A 16,023-nucleotide genomic window follows, 5' to 3' on the forward strand; every position below is an offset into this window, starting at 1 on the left:
GTATTTTAAGAATAAAAAAATAGGCTTTGAAGTGGGGAGCACTCAGTGAAGATGAATGGGCTGAGGTCACAACTCTACATGTTTTATTGTTTTAGTCCATCTGACTTGCTGAACAAACAAGCAGCCAAGTGCTGATTTACAGAGGGAAGGTTATCTTCCTGACCAATGAGGACCAAATGTTTTGTTTTGAAACAGAATCAGATTCTATGGAACATAAAATTCTTGGAACCTGCTGCTGATTTCCTGTCTTTAGTAATTTCTTCATGCAGCTGGCAGAAGTGTGAAACAGTAAAATCAAGCAGTTTAGGAAACTTCCCACAGCCATGTCTTCCTAATGCTGCGTATGACAGGATTGTAAAACATGACGCAGAGAAAATGAGCCATTGAATCTGATTTCTTTTTTAATCTGACAGGTTTTCAAATAATTGTATTTTCTTACATTTTACTTAAATGTTACTTAAGGGTCATCTACAGCTGGGAAACTGAGTCCAGCTAAGTACAAACCAGGAGCTTTTATTAAAACACGGCAAACTGGCAAATCCAAATAAAGATTTCTGGACTCCACAATGTACAGAACTGCTTTGATAGCCATAACTGTCTAATAAATGCATGTTTTCACAGGAATTTTTCTTTAGCCAATGTCTCATGGTGGAAAAAGAAAGAACTCTAGCAAAGGTACTCTATAAAAACTTTGGGGTCGGCAGATTCACAAAGAGACTCAAACCTTCAACATTAGTCATGACAGATTTATGAAATACCAAAGGCCTCCTAACCTGCCAAGAATGAAAAAAATTCTTTCACACCTGCAGTTCTGCCCATTATTATATGTGATCTCTTAACACAGCTGCAGGACTCAGGGACCTACATTACAGCTAAGCCAAATGAAGCAGGTGCACATAGATTTATCTTAGATGGAGAGAGTCTTGATTTATCAAATAAGTTAATAATCACATCACCTCGATGAATGCTGGATAGCTGTCCAGTTTGGGGGAAATAATTCCACCTGATTTCCGTTGATTGTTTTAGCCTTTTGTTTACTGGACATACTGGGATGATATAGCCTTGTTTCTTGCACAGAAACAATGCCACCTAGATCCATAATTAAATAGGCACTGGAGCAGAGATTTGGCACTATCTGTGTCTGTGTCTCTTGCTGGTTAAGCATGCCAAACACAGCACTGCAGGACAAAATTCTCCTCATCTATCTATGACCAAATTAATATTTGCTTCATGCAAAATGACACAGGACAAGAAAGCTTCTTTTAAGAACAGCATGTAGGTAGGGCTTCTCCTGAGAGAATAGCTTGGTTCATATCACTTATGCCCTGTCTTGCAAAGTGTCCCAGCCCAAAATCTGTGTCCTAGCTATGGAGCTCACAAAAGGGCTGTGAAGCTTTAGTTCGTACTTCAAAGAGAGTTTCCAGCTGAGAATTGAAGTCAGAAGTACATGCTTTTCCCTGCACAATTAGCCTTGGCCGAGTCTTGATGAATCTAAGTCAGTAACTAAGTTGTGCAGAACTGCACTTTGTTGGACTTCATTTTATCTGCTTTATATTTCCTGGGATTTGCTCTTGCTGTTTGGCATCATGTCAATGCTATATTTTAAAAACTTCACTTGCTCAAAGAAAATTGGAAAAAGCAGAAGATCAGAGTTGAAAGGTTTCTTGGAAGAAACCAAGAAGTTTTGTGTTTCTGGATACAGTGATTACTGTTCAGCTGCTCAGATGATTTAAGCTAAACAATTCTACATTAGTCAACAGTTCTATTACAAGACTCCTTGTAAAAGCAAAGCCTTCTCTAATATGGAGGCCTCCCAGGAAATAGAAACATAAAGTGAAATTAATTTGTGCTCAACCCCCAAATCAGGGATCATTACAGTCTTATTTTCAAGGGCTTAAAGTGGTTTGGTACTGTTGGCCACTTGACAAATCACATCTGAGTAAGAAAATTTGTCAAGGTGTTCTTCCTCTTCCACACATTTCTAGAAGGAACAATTCTTGTTATCACTTGTTCTGAGTCATAATAACAAACATTACTGGAAAGTTACAAATATTTTAAAAAGAAAATTAAGTTTCTCAAACTTATTTATCAGTCCTTTTTCAGAGAAAGGTACCAGAGCAGACATTATTTGAAACTCATGTAGTACTTGATCTTTCAGCTGAACGTATCAACATTCATTAATCTTACTTACTGATCGTTTGTACTGCCTTTATTATCAGGTAAAGAATAAATACAAATTCTAGCAAAAATTCATCAAGACTTGTGATCTGTTGTTTTAAGGCTGACTACACAGAAGTTTGTTATAAACATTTCAAAAATCCTTTCATAAATCCTTTACATCTTAACTATTTTAAACTTAAGCAGGTTAAGAAAGTTTTTCATATATCCAACATAATTGCATGTTTTTCATTAACATACTCCTGTTGTGATTCCAAGTAAAAAACTTTATATATATAAAGTAACTAACCACAATTAATATATTAAACTAAAATTTCTGTATTATATTTTGACAGCAAATAAAAAGAAACAAAGAAGTCTAAGAAATCTTTGAAAATGTAATTGGTTTCATTTTAATTGATCATTTTAATAGCACACAAGGCGTAACAAAATTAAAAGCCTATTAGTGATCATTGTTCCAAAAATGCACTTTACTTCCATTAACTTACATGATTTTAGTGGGAGCACATTTAAAGTACAGCTGTAAATATTTTTAATCTTTGACTTTTTCTTTTACAGGAGCCTCTAAATGTTATTGATCCCAGTTTGATGGATCTAAATGGTCCAAGTGAAGATGCACTAGAATGGGATGAAACTGACATAAGTAATAAGCTCATCAGTATTCATGAAGACTTAAGTGATCCTGATCAGGAGCTCAACAAGGATGATCTAAACCAGAAACCTGCCTCAGAAGAATGTGGTGATAATGATGCGAATGAGGATGAAAGTATCAGTAATCATGGAATTCCTCTTTATTGTCCCAACATTACTTCCCCTCCAAATCCTCACATCTACCAGGTCTATAGTCTTCATAATATTGAATTATCAGAAAAAAAACATATGCCTTTTTTGAAAAAAACATCCAGACTCTCCAGTGTAATGCAGTCTAACATTTTAAACAAAAGTCTCAGTAAAGATTCACCATTTTCATCTACCAAATCCCTGCCAGATCTGATAGGAGGTACCACATTGGCAAAACCATATAACTGCATGTATCAGAGTGGGAACATAAGCAGGCATTCTGAGAGTGAGAGTGGGATAGTGAGTGAATGTGATACAGAAACTACAAATAATTCAGAAATTTTTTTGCTAAATGATATTGAAAGCAGTCAGAGTAATCCTGAAATTGGGCATGTGGAAATCCAAGTGGATAATGTAATAAAACCAAAACTAAAGCAAGATGAAGAAGATCATACTAGTCTTTCAGATGATTTCCAATTGGCTCCATCTGTATGCTGTGGAAGTGAAAATGATGAGGATTTGGACAGCATTACTATGTCTAACCCTGGTTGTCCAGAAGAATTGCAAGGAAAACATGATGTGTTTACATTTTATGATTATTCATATCTTCAAGGCTCCAAATTCAAATTACCAGTGATAATGAAACAATCACAGATTGAAAAAAAACATACAGAGGGTAGTTTGTTTCATGACTTTTGTTTTGACAAAATACCGGGTAAATCCGAACATAAGTCAGGAGAGTCACAACCAGATGGGTTTATTCATGATCATAATCTGGCAAGTATCTGTGGAGCATCAGATCCCAGTTCTGGTAAATCTGCAGAAATTGTAAAAAAATTACCTGTTACAGAGAATACAAGACAGGTTTCCACTTTATCTCATAGTTCTTCTTTAGAATCTCTGTCGGTAGTAGGTGATTTGTTCAGCTCAGGTATTTTTAAAAGTGGAGATGGTCTTCAGCGAAGTGCCTCTTTGGAGAGCTGGCTGACTTCCTACAAAAGCAACGAAGATCTTTTCAGTCATCATGGCTCTGGAGACATAAGTGCAAGCAGTGATTCTGTTGGAGAGCTCAGTAAAAGGACATTAGATCTTCTGAATCGCTTAGAGAATATCCAGAGTCCTTCAGATCAAAAAATAAAGCGCAGCATCTCTGATATGACACTCCAAAGTAGCTCTCAAAAAATGTCTTTTACTGGACAGCTGTCTCTAGATATTGCATCTTCAATCAATGAAGATTCAGCAGCTTCTCTCACTGAACTCAGCAGCAGTGAGGATCTTTCTCTCTGCTCTGAAGACGTTGTACTGCACAGAAATAAAATACCAGATTCAAATGCATCATTTAGGAAACATCTTAATAGATCTGTAGCTGATGAGAGTGATGTCAATGTCAGCATGATTGTTAATGTCTCCTGCACTTCTGCTTGTACTGATGATGAAGATGACAGTGATTTGCTTTCAAGTTCCACCCTTACCTTAACTGAGGAAGAGCTAGGTATCAAAGATGAAGATGACGACTCCAGTATAGCAACTGATGAGGATATTTATGAAGAATGCAATTTAATTTCAGGACTTGATTATATAAAAAATGAGCTCCAAACCTGGATTAGACCAAAATTTTCCTTGACAAGGGAGAAAAGAAAAAGTAACCTCAGTGATGAAATTCAGCGCAGTAAAGAAGTTAGTAATGAGACATCAAAAGCCACAGATACATTAAGCATTGAAACACTGTTGAATGGTTCAGTGCAGAAAATATCAGAAAATAATGGCAATAGTAAGAATATACCGTGTGATCGTGGAAAAGGGACAAAGAGTCACCCAGTGAAAGACATCTCTCAGGTTGTGAAGGATCAGCTTGTGGATGATATGGAAAATGGCAATGTTGAAAATACTCCTGGCAGCCAAAAGGAAGGTCTTGTTGGTGTCACAGCAACCCCCAAAACTCATGCATCACTTGATGTCAGAGAAGCTGAAAATGAGTGTGGTGTCTGTGAAGCATTTACAGACAGTTCAGATGATTCACATATGGATAGCAAGGAGACTGTTCTTTCTTCAGCTGGATCCAGGAACCCTCCAAGAGAATGTCAAAGTCATCTTCAGCCCGATCATCACTCTGTTGCTTCCTCTCCTGCAAAAAAGCCTTGCCTTGAATCTTCCTCAGAAATTAATTCTGTAGGCATACAAGATACAGCTTTACAGCCACCCTTACCTAGTGGTCAACAACATAGAATAAATGCTACTGAAAAATTTCCTGATTGCTGTGCAGCCTTGAAATCCAGTGAAGCAGAATGCAACTCATCAGCCAATGGTTTTGATTTGTGCTGTAACTGTGAATCTGCTGATTTTGATAAAAAAACCATGGAAGATGGCTCAGTACACAATTTTGTCAGGGAGATAATAGACATGGCATCAACAGCTTTGAAAAGTAAGTCACAACCTGAATATGAGTCATCTGCTCCAGCTTCATTAGCACAGATCAAGGAAAAAGTGTTAGAGCACTCTCACAGACCCATCCAGCTAAGAAAAGGGGACTTCTATTCTTATCTTTCACTTTCTTCTCATGATAGTGACTGTGGAGAGGTAATCAAATACATTGAGGAAAAGAGCAGCACTCCTGTGCCACTGGACTTCACAGATGAGAGAGAAGATATTGAATGTTTCTTTGAAGCCTGTCCTGAGGAAGAACGGGTTGAGCAGCAGCAACAGTCTGTTTCTAATGGTTCTCCTGAAGCACAAGTTGAGCAGCAACAACCTATTTCTAACCCTATTTCTGAAACATCTGCAGAATCACTAGGTGAAGTGACTCCAGAGTCATTAGAATTAAAAACTTCTTCTGAAGGTAGGGATTTATCTTTCTTATGTGGGGATGACAATTATATAAATATTCTAAATACTAACAAAAAATGTACATCAAGTAATTCAAAAAATGCTGATGATAATTTGCTGTTTTCAGATGGACGAAATGAAAGTTTGGAAAAGAATTCTCCAGAGGTTAGCACTAAAAAGAGTAGTGCAGGAAAATCACCAGGAACAGAAGATAAAAAAGAATGTGTTGCTGCTTCTGAAGAGGCCTCAGGTACAGAGTTTCAGATAAAGCCTGGTCATTCACAGAAAAAGGAAGGTTTACATCAGAACAGAAAAACTCTTACTTGCGAAGAAAATCTCCTCAAACTTCATAAGGAAAGACATATAAATATGCACAGATAGAATGTAACCCTCTCCAGGCACATAGATTATTCTAAAAACAGGTATGTACTCTACAAGTTGCACTTTTTTTTTTAACTTTTTTTTAACTTTTTTTTTTACTTTTCTTTTTTAACTTTTTTTTGTACAATGAAAGGAGATGAATCATCAGCCAGGGCTTCTGTTTCATGATAGTGCTATGTCATTTGTTTTGATTACACTATAATCCCAGTTTACATGCCACTAGTCAACAAATGCAGTGAATACGAATTGCTTTTTGCCCTTTGGCTTTGCACTGACTGGAGCTGCTCCCTTCTGGAACAAGTCTGCTATCTTGCAGAACCTGGGAATTCCTCCAACGTAATATATCAGTCTCCATTCCCTCCTCAGCTGAGGGAACCAGAAACCATTCCTGCTCATTGATGCATTTTTCTGCAGGCATCTGGTCTTAGGAGGGGTTCAAAAGCACTTGATAAAGCTAAACTTCCAGTTCTACAAGAACTAGTTTGTTTGACTAGTGAGTTGGAGTTCTACAACATTTCCAGACAAACCATGAAGAATAGCTAAGCAGACTGGAGAACAGAAAGATAATAAGTAATCTCCTGATGCCAGTTAACCATTATTTTAATTCAGTAAGCCATTATTAAGAACAGAATTATTACAACATATCATTAGGCCAAAAGCTGAGGTTTCCAAAACAACAAATCTTTACAACATCATGAAAGTATATAATGTGAGGGTAATGGAGATGGAAACTGATGACTGTCCAATACCCAGCAGTACTGCAACCTTCGGTCCTCTTCTGTGGTAAGCATTTTGAAACATGAATAAGATGATGGAACCTAAGGCAAAAAGGTGGCCCTGATCTCTACCAGTGTTTGAAAGTGGTTCAAATCTGGAATTTCTAACCTCACATAAATGTTGAACAATAGCTGCACATTTAATTACGGAAGAGGATCTACAAAACCACTTTTGGATCAGTTCCTAGAATTCAGCACTGCTGTTTTGAGTCTCACTAGTTTGGTGACCCAAAAGCCAGCACAGCTCTATCAAATGCCATTAGTCTTTGGAAACACTCCTCCAGCAGACCGCAGCCAGAACAGCAACTCCAAATGCCAATCCAATTCCAAATGCCGCTGCTTGCCAGAAGCTGTAGCAAGGGAATTTACTATAAAAGACAAGGCTAAGCATGGGACAGGTTTCCTTGAGGAGTTCTTGAGTCTCCACCTCTGGAGATTTTCAAAATTCAAGTGGACGTGGCCCTGAATAATCTTTTCTACCTTTGAAAAAAGCTTTTCTTTTAACAGGAGGTTGGACCAGTTGATGTTCAAGTTTCCTTCCAACCTAAATTATGTTATGATTCCAAGACGTTGGCAGGAGAAAAGGCTGTTATTCATCACTGCCCATGGAAAACATTAGTACCCTCCTATGGCAAACTATGTAGCTGTAGCAGAGGATCACATCTGATTTATACAAAATAGATTTCTTTGCTGCTCTTAGAGATCTAACTTCCTCATTTTTGATTTTGTTATGTTATATTTCTAAGCTTTGGGCTTTCCATTTATTGGTGGTTTACCCAGCTTTCCCACAGTCACATATATATTTCTAGCAAAGACTTTAGATTATGACAGCAATAGTCTACAGCTTGCTGCTATCTCAACACATCTCTGTTTGACTAATGCATTATCTTGGAACCATCATAGCAAAGAGGATATGTCTGGAATGTTTTTGAAATAGGCCATCATGACCTGCTGATTGCCAATTAGGTTAATACTTGGACACATCCAAACAATTGGAGAAGCAATGGAAATCAACTATGAATTACAAAACTCATAGATAATTCTATGTATTCTAGAATTAAATTAAATTGATTATAAGTATATGGAAGTCTCTATTTGGAAATTGAGATGATGACAAAAGTCTGAGATTGTTAACTGAAACTGATATAAACATAAGCTTTCCAAGTTATTGTTTTACTAGTTTTCTCATTTTTTCACTCATTTTTATAATATTATTTTGAGGAAGAATATTTGCTGTATTGAGTGTGATTTTATCCTTGTTCTCATTCTTTCACTGAAAATGACATGTCTTTTCAATTTGATAGTACTTTTGCTCTGAGGATCTCAAAATACTGCATAAACTTACCTCACTCTTCAGAACTTTATAGTTATTTGCATGGTAGCTAGATTTTTTTTTTTTCTATAAGACTGGAAATGAAAATATGCAGTTTGTGTGAGTTCTAAGATTGGATATAGAGGATAGGTTTAATAAAAAATGCCCCACAATGCAATAAAATATAATGCAAAATCTGGATACAACAACTTAATAGGGTTATGTTATAGCTTCCACTTTTGCCCAGTGGCTGACAAATTATTTTAAGAGAACAAAGCTCTTCACACTACATTCCCACTTTTTAAATGTAGGAAGATACACTGGTTCTTAACTTGTACATATAGCATTACTTCCATGGAAACTATGTACTGTATTATTCCCAGTAGTAAAGTTCTAGAATACATATAGTTTATCTCTGACCCACCAAAAATGAAAATATGAGCTGCTAGGTTTGGTTTCACTAAAGTCTGAGCTCCCTTCCCCCATCCACAAGCTTGATGCTTTAACTTCATCTCTCATGCTATGGGGAATGAATTACAGAAGCAATCTATCCTAATTTGTTAACTTATTCAAATAACAGTTATTATACTTAACTATGCTAAAGATTATCTTTTTGGTGGCAGATTGTTTATTTTTTGATGAGGCTAATTACTGATTTTCCAAAGGTAATTTACATTTATTACTAATACATCTTTTAAAATGTGACAGATAAATGTTGTTCCCATAAGTGTATTATGAAAAAAGTTACTATTTAAAAACACATTATTTAATTTGAAAGATAAATGGCAAACACCATTATTTTTCCTGAAGCACCTGTGCTGTAAGCTCATTTAAATGTGTAATTCCATGTGTAGCTGCAATACTTAGAAAAAAAAATCTATACTATATGTGTACCTTAAAAGCATACTGAGAATTCAAAGCTGAAAAAGACATGGTTTCAAATGTAGGTTGATTTTGTACTGTTTTAGTATTCACCCTGGCTTTACAGGGGAATAAAACTAATAGTGAATAAATAGTTTTATCAAATAGTGAATAAATAGTTTTGTCAAATGTTGCAGTCCTGTTATTTAACAGTGTGCTACAAAAAAAACAAAACAAAACTAAAAAAACCCAAAAAACCAAAAAAGCAACAACAACAAAAAAAAAAAAAAAAAAAACACCAAAAAAACCCAAAAAAACCCACCAAACCTGACACAGAGTTCTTCAACAGAGGTGCTCATAAAGCTGCACTGATTTTGTTTCTCAATTAGGAGTCACCTTGAAAGATCTATCTGTACGTGAGATTATGTGAGCTTCTGCTGCCACTGTGACCCATGACTCACCAATGGGATAGGAACTTTTAGTTACACATTCAATATGCATAGAGATCAATACATTTAGGACATTTATGTGTTCTACCCAAAGTCTTTTCTAGAGGATGCCTTAGAATTCTATGTGTAATCTGTTAGTTCTTACAAGTAAATCCAAAAGCTATTTCCTTACTTCTATATTTTAAATTTAAGTTTTAGCTTAATTTAGGGGAAAAATAATTTACTTGCACTTAAGAAAACTAAATTGATTTTATCTGACAGTGCTGCAATATTAGATAGAATATTCTGCCACTTACCATCACCAGGAGAAACCCAGCACTGGTGCTCAAAGCGCCTGACTGTTATTTCCTGCTCAGCAATAGATATTTTGTATGACATTTTCCTTCCTTGTCTCATTTTTTTAGCAACAAAATAATGAGAATAATGATCAGTGAGACCTATGAAGAATAGCCTATTTATGTAAAAGTATTTTGAGATCCACAGATAAAAGACAATACATAACTGCAAAGGACTGTTAGTTATTTACTTCCTACAGGAGGAAAAACCCACGTTTACATAATAGTTAGTATATAACAATTTACTTTTAGAGACTGGAACTACAATAATAATCTAAATCTTTGCTTAATTTTTTTTTTCTAGAGATTTTTATAGGGAAGTAAATAATATAAAGTTTCTTTATAGAGTTTAAAGCAGTCTTGACTTTTTAGCTCCTTACAGTACCTGACTTTAAAAAAGCTAAATAAACAGAGAATCTTATATTGAAATTTATGAATTACATAATTTTTTGAAAAATCCCTCAGCGAGACTTTTCTTACTCATGCCAGAATTGTAGAAACCTTTCATACAATCTGCCACTTTATTCAGATCAGTTCTTCATTAATATCAGACAGTTGAGCTTTTCAATATTTTCAAGTAAGTATTTCTTGTATAAATGGGGAAGGATGTGGTCAGTTGCAACAAAGAAGATCAAAGGAGATGGTAACTGGATAAATCCAGATATTCCTGCTTAACTTGGAAGGCACATAATGCATGTCTGGAGTGCCTCCTAGGAAATGCCTAAGAGATGTACTTTGCACTAATCTTTGAGCTGTATTCTGACAGTTATTTCTTCATAATTCTCATCATAAGCCCATGCTCTTTGCTGAATACTTTAACCATAAACTCTGAGCTGGATAATTCTATAGTAGGCAAATTTAACTCATTGCTGGTACTAGAAGTGTCTAAATAGTTATTTACAATTTAAAAATGCAGTGATGATACTGACAATTCTATTCACAGACCACTTCTGTGACAGTCTTTTCCTCTTCTCCATTGAAGTCTCACTATATATGTTTGCACAAATATCAAAATAATTGTTAGATAGATCTTTTTGTTGCTTGACTTTTGAAAATTTCCATATTTCCATTGGTTGGTGCACTTCTGTGTGCTGGAGGTAAGTTCACAGGTAAAGATGAGGATATGGTCCAGGGAAAAGGTCCAATGTGATGAACACCCTTGTTCCTTTAGAAGCAAAGTCTTTATGAAAATCAGTGACTTTTCTACATCAATTAATTTTTTCACATTCACTTGTACCTCAGGCTGTTAAAAGTAATTTTTTGCCTATTGTATGCTTCTGGATTAAAGACTCTGGCATGTGACCATTTAATGGCTATGTATTATTGTTCTGGAAGACCTGTGTTTTGCAAATAAAACTTCATTTTCTGTAACCTACTATTACTTTTCTGTTTCCTTTTAGAAACTTGGCTGCAATTCAGGTGCAGGTTCATCCTGTAAACCCTGGGATGACCTCCAATTCCATTGTATCACTGCCCTTCATTAAACTGGCTCCCAAGATAATTTTTTTTTTTCCAAATGTGGTTTGTCCATGTTGGCTTTGTGGTCAGGCTGCATATGCTAGTCCTATTTCAGTGATCATTTTATTTTGTAGCAAGGCCATTTGCCTTCATATGGATTCCTCTCCCAAGCTACCTCTAATGACTTCCCCTTCCTAAATTGGATGCTCCTGTACTACTTACCACTGGTTCTGTTCTTTAAAGTACTATAGAATTCACGGTCAGTCTGGTTCATCTTTTCAGAATTGTACCTGTCAGTACTCTTCTATTTTATGTATCAAATTTAATATTTATCTGTATAATATATAAGTTTATTGAAACTATTTTGCTTTTAAAGTGACTATTTTGTTGGATTGCAGCAAAAAGAAGTCATTGGTCCTCCTGATTCAATACATCTAAAAATTAATCAATTTAAATAAATGGCATTTTATTTATTTAATTTAAAAATTTAATCTATGCAACACTTCAAGAAACACCCACATAGTGTTGTATATTAGAAACTGTTGACATTCTACTGAATTAAGTATAACATTTTGGGTTTTTATGCTTCTTGAGGTGGTAACGAGAAAAAGTTTTTAAAAAATGTGTGCCTTGCTGTATTTCTTATACCATTTATTAAAAAGCTGCTTTCACAGTAAAATTATGTTGGTTTGAAAAGAGGAAATAGCAAGGTTAAGATGTGTGAATAATTTCTGTATATATGTATAACCAACTGCAAACATTGATGTATAATGACAGTATAAAATGCTTTCATGTTTGTGATGTCCAGTGATGTGGAAATTATAAGCCTTAAAACCATTAGATTGCATGGTAATTAGAATTGGCACAATAAACATAGTTTATTGGGGAAAAAAAAGCAGAATTGGTGATCTGTTTTACCTTCGTTCCAAGCACAGAATGCTTTATCAAAATTCCAAAAAATATGGTTTTCTTGGCAAATATTCCTTAGAGATATACCACTCTAACTGGTGAAGATTTGTATTGTCTAACTGACAGGTAAAGAACTTTGTCTTTAAAGATTTTGTAGGTCTTTTGGGGCAAACAAGGAGACACAAATGTTTAGTATCTCATACAGTATTTTATAGCAGATCTTTTAATTGTTCATCAGCAACAGTTTGTTGTCCAATTCTTAAAATTTCATTCATTTACATATTGAATAAGTTCTATCTAGATGCTCTAGCAGTTGGCTGTTTTGATGACTTAGATTGTACATTTCAAGTGCTTTTATCTTTTGCTAAAAGGTATTGAGTGGCCAAAAAAAGCCAACCAGCCAGCTTTATAAGTGAACTCTGCAAACATGGCATTCATCTCCTAAAAACACTATTGGGAAGGAATGTCAGGAAATTTAAGACAAGCAGTGCCCTCTGATGCCATCTTTAATCATTATATTTCCAACTATATAAACATTTTTACAAAAAGCTTCAGCATTCCTCCTTTAAAACATGGACATCAGTTTGACAAGCTTAGCTGTAAGAAGAGAGAAGCTACACTGACCAGAAGATATATTCATGTAACACTGAAGGAACAGATTATTTAAGAACAATCTCAAGTTTTCCAAAGTATTAACAGCTTCCTATTACTGCAAAAGGGAAATTATTTGTCTCTCAATTTAAATTTCCATAGTGTAGTCTTAGGCAAGCTGTGAGGTTTGTAGGGCAGCAGTAACAGTGCTTATTTTTAAGTATAAATAAGAAGTATTTATTATGTGAACCTTTTGAATCTGCAGAGATTTTGCACATGCATATCTTCTATCAGGTATAAGTCTAACAAGTTAACCAATAATTACCTAAAATGTATAATTATATAGCTGAAGACCATTTTATTATATTCTAAATAAATAAATAAATAAATAAATAAATATATATATAAAGTAATTCAAAATATAACTCCTAATTTTATTTACAGTGACAGTTATGTTTATTTATGAGTTATCTCAACCATGATTTTTTAAATTGTCTTGACAGAGGAATTGAGTTAATAATTATTCTTCTTTTCTCCCTAGTATTTTCTGATTTATGCTATCTTTTTTTTAAACTTACTTTGACTATGGTCATACCTTGCACTGTGACAACAGGCAAACTAATAATTCAGAGGCTTTTCAGATCTGTCATCTCACCCAACAGACTGTGCATAACTCCATCAATTACTTGTACCATTCTATTAGGCCATTTACCACAAATTCACTTTTTCCCTGGGGGAAAACAGTATTACTTGTCAAATCAATAAACCACATATTCATCATACAATATCTGAAATACTGTGTGGTCACAACTCAAATTTCTGTGGTTCCTCTTTGAGAGATTGGAACATTTTAATTTGACTAGTAATCCCACATCTATATTATTTGGTCTCATGAGATAAAGTTACCATTTTTAGGCTTTTTTGGCTAGAAAATTTACTCTTTTACAATTTTTATTCTCAGAATTGACTTTGTTATCAATAAAAATTGATTTTTAAGTGAAACACTGATATATATATTCCATAGGACTGTTTCCTCTCTTAGTGTAAGTCATGCTTTATGGCCTTATTGTGCTGGAACTTCATGCAATTTCCTAAAGGAAAATATTGGTATGGTATAAAACTAATGTTGATATACCAAGAGTACCTTAGGATCAGCCCATGCAGAGAGTCCTGTATAGAACTCATTCCTGCTGGTGAAATTCTTTTGTGGCAGAGAGTAATGTTGCAAGCTTTCTGCAGAATTTATTCCCTACTAAAGTTCCACAGGCTGCTTTTTATTCCACACACTCCCTGGCTCATGCTTGAACAACATCTGCAATGTGTGAGGAGGCCATTTGACAGCAATGGCCCTGACACATGGATCTCCTTTTATTCCCTACTTCACATTTCTCCCACAGAGAGCCAGAGCTCTCCAGCTCTAAGCAAAGGGAGTGCACACTAACACTAGTGCTAAAATACATGCCTGGGACTACAGTTAAAGACGTTTTTTTCACTCACATTAGTTTTAAATATGGATAAGCCACATCCCCAGTCTCTCTCACTTAATGGTTTGCATTTTTCCCAAGGTAAGTATAAGATTTTTAGTGATACAGTGCATCTATACAGTACCACTGTACTGGTAAGAAAGTCAGGTGGTGTCTCCATGTTCTTATGGCTGTTTGTGCTGTTCTTTGGATACATGTGTACACATCAGCATGCAGGCACATGAAAATATTCTCAAATTGTTCCTGTTTGGTTTGCAATAAACTCCAATAAAGAGTTGCTGTCATTTAGACAACATCTTGACCTTCCTTCTTGGTAACAGGAAGCACAGAGGACATAGCCTTCCACACCACATATTTTAGCATTTCATTGCAATTCCCCTGTGTTGATGAAAACAACATATTTTGAATAACATGTATCTGCTAAGATGTCTGCTTTTGTTTTTTTGGTCCTTTTTTATTTGGCCAGAAGACATTGGGAACAATGTTGTAAATTTTTCTGTGCTATTGTGCTCAGGAAAGGGGTTATTAATGTTCAGGCCAGACTGTACTTGGCTCAAGAGGATTAACAGGGATGTCAAATTCTTAGCCAAGTCAATCTCCTCCACTGACAAGTTATAACAAACGTATTCCTAATAATAGCATCACTTTGAGAGGGGTTTTGGCCAACAAATGACATCTGATCTATTGCCTTCAGTGCTGTGTGTCTGATTTTCAGAGTTGCCCTGTCTTTTATGCCTTTTCCACCAAGCTCAAAAGCTTACATTTTTCATATGATCACTGTTTGCTCAGTAAATATATGTTCATTTTTGATATTAGAAATGTGCTAAGGACTACGCCATAAGTAAAGTTGGCATCATTTAAGTCTGTGTACTAGAGGAATTCTAGGTGCTTCAGTGCTTTAAAAATGGAATTTCCTTTGCACTAGAAAGCAGTATTACTTTACTTCTGGTGAGTGGAGAAATAAGCTAAGTTAAAACTAAAGTTAGAATTGTATAAATCAGTAATTTTAGATTACAAATATTACTGTGATATCATAGTTATTGTCAAACTAGTTATTAAAATTTACAGTTACACAATGATTAAAATTAAATTAAATATGAAAAGAACAGATAAGTAAATATTTTTACCTCTGCCTTATGTTGAGCCCATGTCTCTGTGGCATTCTGGAAGTGGAAGGGAAAATAATTTTTAAAACATATGAAATATTTTAAACATTTTTCTTTCTTCTAATTAGTGTAAGGATGTTTTGAATGCAGCAAGGATCTAGTTGTAGCATTTTCCAAACATTATGAGAGTGACAGGGAAAAGCATATTTCACAAGATTTCAATAGTGAAAAAGACAAACCATTCTTGATTCACTTCATTTACAGAATGAAAAAAAAAAAATCAGACTTAGAAAGAACTTCTATTGAACATCAACCATATATTCCAAATATTTTCCCTTTTTTTCGTGGGGAGATAAGTAGTACTGAAAATAACATGCCCTTAGGCAAGGTGGTATGTCAATTTCCCCTACAGGCTGTGGTGCATATATACCTGAATTTCTGCTCTGTAGCTCTTGAATAAAAAACCTGATCATAGAATTCACTTTGGAGGCCATGGGTTTTGTTGTTTCTTCATAAGGAAGTGGACCAAATTTGGGCTGAGGAACATCTGCCTCTAACAAGCTTTAAAAAGAAATTTTAG

The 16,023-nt window shown here is 35.1% G+C and overlaps 1 protein-coding gene across 1 annotated transcript in view; it reads left to right on the forward strand.

The window, feature by feature from the left end:
- The window catches only part of AKAP6 (A-kinase anchoring protein 6), a 257,416-nt gene extending 245,168 nt beyond the window's left edge, over window positions 1–12,248 (forward strand). The window contains exons 13-15 of the mRNA XM_066552840.1: window positions 2,737–5,794; window positions 5,909–6,203; window positions 11,296–12,248. Of these exons, the coding sequence (XP_066408937.1) occupies window positions 2,737–5,794; window positions 5,909–6,162 (3,312 nt within the window). The 3' untranslated portion in view covers window positions 6,163–6,203; window positions 11,296–12,248. The remainder of the gene's footprint in view (window positions 1–2,736; window positions 5,795–5,908; window positions 6,204–11,295) is intronic.
- The last annotated feature ends 3,775 nt before the right edge of the window (window positions 12,249–16,023 follow it).

Source organism: Molothrus aeneus, chromosome 6 (genome assembly GCF_037042795.1).
Source record: "Molothrus aeneus isolate 106 chromosome 6, BPBGC_Maene_1.0, whole genome shotgun sequence".
Classification (NCBI taxonomy): domain Eukaryota; kingdom Metazoa; phylum Chordata; class Aves; order Passeriformes; family Icteridae; genus Molothrus; species Molothrus aeneus.